Source organism: Schistocerca gregaria, chromosome 6, assembly GCF_023897955.1.
Source record: "Schistocerca gregaria isolate iqSchGreg1 chromosome 6, iqSchGreg1.2, whole genome shotgun sequence".
In the NCBI taxonomy this organism is placed as follows: domain Eukaryota; kingdom Metazoa; phylum Arthropoda; class Insecta; order Orthoptera; family Acrididae; genus Schistocerca; species Schistocerca gregaria.
In genome coordinates, this window is record NC_064925.1 from 48052533 (window position 1) to 48060637 (window position 8105).

Sequence of the window (8105 nt, forward strand, 5' to 3'; positions counted from 1 at the left end):
GACGGTAACCGATTGCATCATCTGCAGGTAATATGAAGGGGCTGTCCAGATTGTATCCTAAATTGCTTATGTAGATAAGAAAAGCGGAGGGCTGGTAACACTTCTTGAGCTGTACCAGATATCACTTCTGTTTCACCCAAGCATTATTGAAATATATTCACTAATCGTAATAAACGTGCAAAAATATAATTAATCTTATAAACCTAGGCTTTCGGGGCCTTTGTCACACTCAATAAAAATTTTCTTGGTTCGTGACCACATTGTCAATATGTAAAACCACCGACGTTTCGGTCACTGTTACAAGTGACTTTCTTCAGGGTGTTTTTGTTTCCGATCACAAACACAGAAAAATTTTAGTGATTGTAATTCTTATTCTTCAATTTACTATTTCGTGCACTCATTTTTATGTTTGTTTTTCCTGTTCTAGTTGTTGGAGGTGAGACGATGTCAACAGACAATACTGTTTATCCCTCTTCGGATGAAGAAAGTGACAAACAAGGAACGAGCACCTCCAGTGACAGACTTCCAGCTGACACAGTGCTCACTGTCTGCTGCGTTATACTTACAAGTCGTATCCTGTACGTAGTCAGTATGTGGTAATCAGCACAAAGCCTTCCTTAAGCCGTGTGCTTCAAATCTCTCTCCGATTCTAGATGTTAAAGAGAGGTCAGAAACGACACTATGATTCGCTCTATGTACTGGATTTTCATAGGCACTCTGTGATAACGTAATTAAAAAGTTATACATTGCCCTCAAGAGGCAGCTGTACCAATTTTTTGTTGAAGAATTTAATCAGTTTTGGAAATGCTGTTGCCTTTGGATGAGAAAATGTCTAGTAACATCAAGATACTTCAAAAGACTTTATGACTCTTTGAGTAGTAGACTTAAGTACAAAAGCCCTTGAGCTAGGCTCCCATGTGTAAAGAAGGTGGTGTGCATATCGTTAATAAAAATTTCGTAAGCTTTGTACGTTTCAGAACTCACCATTTAGTACTGAGTGTTTATTTAAATTATATACTCTGTGGTCTGAAAAGAAGACAAAATGTGAAGAATGTGACACATTAAAGAAAACATGAAATATCGTTTTTATTTGTGTCTCACAATGTAATCAATACATGCTGAAAAATTTAACAATGTTTAACAATAAACTCTTACAGAAGTTACAAACTTGTACAAAATCAGTCAAACATTTTTGTACAAACTTAGTCATCCATTATCAACATCATGTTAAGAATGTAACTTACTTCTGTATCAATAGATCGACTGTTTGTGTACAGCAAATATAATGAAAAAAAAATGAAGTGAACAGCTTGTTATCTTTAAGTGAATCTCTTTCGGTATTAAGTCAGTTCACTCTGATTGTTTTTATTGCAGGTAAAATAATCCTTTTCCTTGGGACGAAAATTGTTTCAAACATACAGAAATTCAGAACGATTTTCCGTTCACTTGTTATCAAAAATGTATTGTTTAAGATTACAATAAATTTACATTAAAGAGGCGCTGTCATTTCGCAGCAGGAACATAACTGTTCTCACCTTATCTACAGATGTCTCACTCCACCCCGAATAGAAAGAATAAGCATCAATTATAAAACGGAAGGTACTCATGTACTTACGTTCTAAATTATCAGTTAAGTTAGTAAGACAGAATAGGATTAAATGTTCCATCCTATCAGGAGCAGTAGATTCACTGGTACGGTGCACAATTATAGAAGAATTTTCCACATTCAAAAATGCATTGCATTCAAATACGAACTCTTCATGAAGTTGTTGGTTGTGTATCACAGCCAGGCTGAAATGCTAGCATTCTGTACTTTTATGTCTGCCTGGAGTGGCAAAAATAAGTTGGAATTGGCAGCAGGACGTGACCGGGTTGTAACGCAAGATCTGACGGCCGGGAAAAGATTAGACTCACAGTGAGTTGCCAGCGATCAGGAAGATTACTTATCTTTACTCTCCCACTGAAGCAGGCAGCGTCTATTGCTCTCATAGCAAGTAGATACGTAATTAAGTTCACAATACAATTTACAAATCCATAGTGCAATCCAAATCTTAACTAAGTTCTAAGACCAAGGTTGTATATAATATCCATCAATAACACTTCGATATTAACACAGCTAGCGAGAGAGAGCGCGTGGCCGTTTTTTCTTCTTTTTTCTTTATATATATATATATATATATATATATATATATATATAGTGTGTAGTGTGGACTGAAGAGATCATCCAGGATGGGACGTAAGGATAAAAGAAAAACACTTTGTTTATTACACATTCAGTTAGGTTTGGGCACGCAATGGGCCCTTTAGCCTGGTGTCTTTAGTGATGTCTATCTCCTGTGGAGGGTGAAATGTGTCTAGGCTATTATGTGTGACTGATTCCTCGTGTTATGACCGATTGTCTTTAGAATCGATCTACAGTCCAGTTCTAATGCCGGTTCTCTAAGTTTCCTCAACAGCGCTTCACTAAAAGAGCGTCGTGTTCCCTCTAGGAGTTCACGAAGTATCTCTGCAAATACTTGCGAATTGATAAAACCTATTGGTAGCATACAAAGGAAATGACACAATTTCAGAGTCTTTGTTGATCCCATATAGACATGATTTTATGTATATAGACTGAAACGGCAAGAGAAAATTTGTACAAGGGCCGCTATCGAACCCGGCTCCCCTGCTTACGAGGCAGATGTGTTAACCACTTTTTTTTCTCTTTTTTACTATTTTATATTTTCGGTCTCCTTGCCATTTTATATTTTCTTTTTTTTTTCCTGGAGGGCAAGTGCTCTACCATTTTTAAGAGAAGGTAGGAGATAAAGAAACCTTTATTATTCACAAAACCATAGTACGTCATTATATATTAAAACTGTTCTGGAAGGAATCTCGCTGCTGTCCTACCATGCAGCATAAAATAACAACAAACACAAAGTGGCGCAACCTCCAGCACCCTTAAGAAAAGTATTTATCGATATTAAAACAAAATTCGAAGTAACAATCCATTGCTAACTGTGCAACTGTTAGTTCTTCCTAGGTCGCATATTCGCATAGTTGTCCTTAGCTGATCACTTATACTTCGGGTGCGCCGGGTGCGCAAATATGAGCGGCGGTGCTCATCTTTGTGAAAGCCAACAAGTAATGGCGGGTCCGCAGAAATCGTTCCTAGGTAACTGGCATACCAGGTCTTGTACTTCCGTAGCCGTAACAGTTTTCTGTAGCCATCTTGCAAGTGTTGCCAGTAATTCAGTACGTTCAAACGTCTGTGTCTGGCCATTAAAATTGCTACACCACGACGAAGACGTGCTACAGACGCGAAATTTAACCGACAGGAAGAAGATACTGTGATATGCAAATGATTAGCTTTTCAGAGCATTCACACAAAGTTGGCGCCGATAGCGACACCTACAACGTGCTGACATGGGGAAAGTTTCCAACCGATTTCTCATAAACAGCAGTTGACCGGCGTTGACTGGTGAAACGTTGTTGTGGCGCCTCGTGTAAGGAGGAGAAATGTGTACCATCACGTTTTCGACTTTGATAAAGGCCTATCGCGGTTGCGGTTTATCGCATCGCTACATTGCTGCTCGCGTTGGTCGAGATCCAATGTCTGTTGGGAGAATACGGAATCGGTGGGTTCAGGAGGGTAATACGGAACGCTGTGCTAGGTACCAACGGCCTTGAATCACTAGCAGTCGAGATGACAGGCATCTTATCCACATGGCTGTAACGGATCGTGCAGCCACGTCAGGGTCCCTGAGTCAACGCATTGGGACGTTTGCAAGACAACAACCATCTGCACGAACAGTTCGACGACGTTTGCAGCAACATGGACTATCACCTAGGAGACCGTGGCTGCGCTTACCCTTGACGCTGAATCACAGACAGGAGCGCCTGCGATGGTGTACTCGACGATGAACCTGGGTGCATGAATGGCAAAAAGTCATTTTTTCGGATGAATCAAGATTCTGTTTACAGCAGCATGATGGTCGCATCCGTGTTTGACAAACATCGCGGTGAGCTCACATTGGAAGCGTGTATTCGTCATCGCCGTACTGGCGTATCACCCGGCGTGATGGTATGGGGTGCCATTGGTTACACGTCTCGTTCACCTCTTGTTCGCATTGACGGCACTTTGAACAGTGGACGTTACATTTCAGATGTGTTACGACCCGTGGCTCTACCCTTCATTCGATCCCTGCGAAACCCTACACTGCAGCAGGATAATGCACGACCGTATGTTGCAGGTCCTGAACGGGCCTTTCTGGATACAGAAAATGTTCGAGTGCTGCACTGGCCAGCACATTCCTTAGATCTCTCACCAATTCAAAACGTCTGGCTAATGATGGCCGAGGAACTGGCTCGTCACAATACGCCAGTCACTACTCTTGATGAACTGTGGTATCGTCTTGAAGCTGCGTGGGCAGCTATACCTGTACATGCCATGCAAGGTCTGTTTGACTCAATGCCCAGGCGTATCAAGGCAGTTATTACGGCCAGAGTTGGTTGTTTTGGGTACTGATTTCTCAGGATCTATGCACCCAAATTGCGTGAATATGTAATCACATGTCAGTTCTAGTATATTTGTCCAACGAATACGCGTTTATCATCTGCATTTCTTCCTGGTGTAGCAACTTTAATGGCGAGTAATGTATATGTAATGGATCGTCATCCCTGTGATGCACGCCACTGCGTCCTGCTTATGATGCAGAAAATACGTTTCCTCTGGAAAAAATACTTCGTTGGAAGATGTTGCTGTATATATAGTCCGCCGCATGAATGCTAGTATCTCCCTTGCTAGGGTCCAGACAGCCAACGCGTCGCCGCAGACCAGCCGGTGGTCTTCCGTATCCAGCACGTCGCATTGTTGACACATGGGCGGATCCGCCAAATGTATTGCGTACTTTTTGTCATTCGTTGGTTATTTCCGGTTCACTACAATGTACCACGTGGACCTGACGTATGTAGGTGGGGGTGGTGTACGGTGCGCCACACCACGTGCTAATTAACGGCTGGATGTTTCCGTTCGACCTTGTTCCGGGTGATCTGTCGAAGAAGCAGGTGGTACACGTCCATCGATGTAGACAGTTACGTTCGACAGTTTTTACCGACGTCCCGACAGTGTTCAACGATGAACGTGCGCATATACGTTAAGGTTGGCGATATATGGCCGACACTGACCGGAGGAAAATGCGATGTTGGTACTAGCTCTTTGATGGTCGTCCCCGTAAGAGAGTCATTCCTGTTGCGCCACCGTTTTAGCATAGTATTAATATACATGGCACGCGCCTTCTCGTGCACGTTCACAATCGAACGCCCCCTTCTTGCGCTGGGAGGGTAAGTGTGTTGAACTGTACCTTAAAGAGCTGTCCCAGGCTTACATAGTACCCAAAATCCGCTTGAATCCTCATAGCCATCGTGCGCGTCATGAGGAGAAGGTGTTTCAGGTGGCACATCATGGGCGCGAGACAAAGGTTGATGAGTAACACTCGCTGCAGCATATCCATCGACCTAGTGCGTACAGCCGCACTGACGAGCGGACTCTGAATAACAGCCGTCGGTAGTCGTCCGCAGGCGTTTCCGCCGTCTCTTTATGAAAGGTGATAACCAAACGGCGAAGGGTTTGCACCACAGGTAAGGATCCTTTCGTTCCTAGTTCCAGCCCACGCCCCACATGCATGAATTGTGATTTTGAGAAGTTGACCTCGCTGCCAGCTGCCATCCCGTACGTCTGTAGCCTATCCAGTGTTGATTTAGTCTCCCCCTCATTCTGGAGACGAGGAATTAATGTCATACGCTCTGCATTTGAATGATAGATGCCGCAGGGAGAGAAAGACGGCGGCGAAGGTTGAGTGGCATGGTTCTAAGGAGATCGCATATAGGAGGATCAACAAGGGGCAACCCTGCCTGAGTAACCTTGAGATCTTAAAATACTCAGCTGATCACAGTCAATGAGGTGGCGCCGTGCAACAGCCGCATCACTGGAGTGGTCAAAACTGGCGAGACACCCATCCTATCAATCAATCGCCACCGCCAGGTACACCACATGGCCCACTCTACCCAAGGCATGATCGAAATCTACAGCAACTAGTCGCGCCCCCCTCCCCCCCCCCCCCCCCCCCCCCCCCCACGGAGGCGGCTTGCAGGCGCGAGGGCGACGAAGTCACGATAGTCTCACAAGGCTGCGTGGACATTACTGATGCCGCCAAGAAAGGTCTGATCGGCATGTTTTCGATCCACCAGTGACGTTTTGGTACGGCTGCCCAGTATGCGCACAAAGATCTTGCAGTCACTATTAAGGAGGGTTAACGACCACGGGGCTACTGTACAATGAGTCCTTCCGTGAATTTAATGGGAACCGGTACTTCTTGCTGCACAAGCTCATTAAACATGCATAACCACATCGGTATCATAATGGCCACAAAGGCACGGTAAAATTCCCACGGGAATCCGTCTGGACCTGGGGACCTGTTGCAGGCACCTCGTGTAATCGCTTCCTCCAGTTGCTCACACGTAATTTCAGATAACACGCCCGCTTCCCTGTTCACATGCGTCTCGACTGGGATCTCTTCAAGGACTTTCTCCAGCTCCATCTGGTCCTGCCCGTTGCTCGCATAGAATCTGCTAAAATGATCCGTGAACGCCTGTGCTATGCCCCTTTGTGTTGAAAAGCGACGGCCATCGCCGAGATCGAACACATGAATTAACGTCCTTCGTCTTCTTCTTCTTTTCTTTATCACATAATGCCTCGAGAGAAACTCTTTGGGCAGTCACCCTGCGACCTCGCGCGTTTCTTCATACCCGCCATCCTTAGCGTCGCAAGTTGTACCAGCTTCGCCTTGACACGGTGGACGACCGTCTGGAGTATGTGGTTGACCTAACAGATCCCGGAGAGCCGTAAAGTAAAAGTCAGTGATCGTGCGCTGCCATTGAGAAACCTCCTTCCCGTAACCTACTAACGTCCTCCGTGAAGCTGGCTTCGCACACTCGATCCACCACTGCTGGAGAGAACCATAACGGTTTCGTCGACGAAGGCAGCCATGCCACGCATCCTCCACCATGCGCCGGCATTCTGCATCACGCAGGTGGGAGACGTTCATTTTCCAATTACACCTCCGTCTCCATACCTGCTGTCTATCAAGGTTAACCGTACAAATATATGCCTCGTGGTCTGTAAACGCTGTCGGCCATATTTCTGCGCGCACCGTCGACATCGGTAAAGCCCTGGAAGCGTAGATCCGATCCAAACGGCTCGCCTAGTGGCTCGTAAATAATGTATATTCTGCTTGGTTGCGATACGTCAGGTCCCACGTGTCGACTAATTCCATATCATGGACCAGCTCCCGAAGTTCTTGGCTAGGAGTATAGTTAGGATGTTGGTACTTTCTGTCGAGCACACAATTAAAATCTCCTCCGACTATGCAAGCATCGAATCGTCCCTGGAACAACGGTGTAACCTCATGGGCGTAAAAATATGCTCTTTCCCTTCTCTTATCCGAGCCTGACAGTGCGAATATACTGATCAAAGGTATTCCACCTGTGGTCACGGCCGTACCACGGGCAGAAGGCAAATACTCCACTTTGTCTGCACGTGTCCCTTACTTTAACAGTACCTCTGTGCCAACGCCTCTCTCGTCCTAACCGCAAAAGCCCGAGGGAGGAAGCACCCGAACTTCCTGTAATAGCGCTATGACTAAATCTGAAGCCTTTATCAGGTCACTGAGCATCATGATTTTCACCGACGTACCAGTGCTATTGATATTAACTGAGCGACCGTAAGGTGCCTTATCTGCGTTGACACCCATGCAGCAAGCTTCTCGGATAGGGTCTTTCTTCCGTACACAGGCTGATTTCTTACTGACCTCCCCGCCGTCCCCTCACATGGTCTGCCATTATTCCGAGTGTGTGGGAGCAGTTCCTCCGGCATTATCTGGCTCTTCTGACCAGTCCCTATAATTGTCGTGCGTCGTAGGCGCCGCAGCCTCCTCGGTAGCCTGTTGCCGTCGATCGAACTCCTCCGCCGTTTGCAGAAACAGACAATGTCTGATAGGATAGCCGCAATCAGTGATTTTACAATGTAACTTTTAATCCGTCTTGATTGCAAAATGTTTATTCATATG

At 45.4% G+C, this 8105-nt stretch overlaps 1 protein-coding gene across 1 annotated transcript in view; it reads left to right on the forward strand.

Moving 5' to 3' along the window:
* Positions 1-1173, forward strand: part of LOC126278461 (glypican-5-like) — a 69947-nt gene extending 68774 nt beyond the window's left edge. Inside the window, exon 6 of the mRNA XM_049978597.1 lies at positions 428-1173. Within this exon, the coding sequence (XP_049834554.1) occupies positions 428-600 (173 nt within the window). The 3' untranslated portion in view covers positions 601-1173. The remainder of the gene's footprint in view (positions 1-427) is intronic.
* Positions 1174-8105: the final 6932 nt, after the last annotated feature.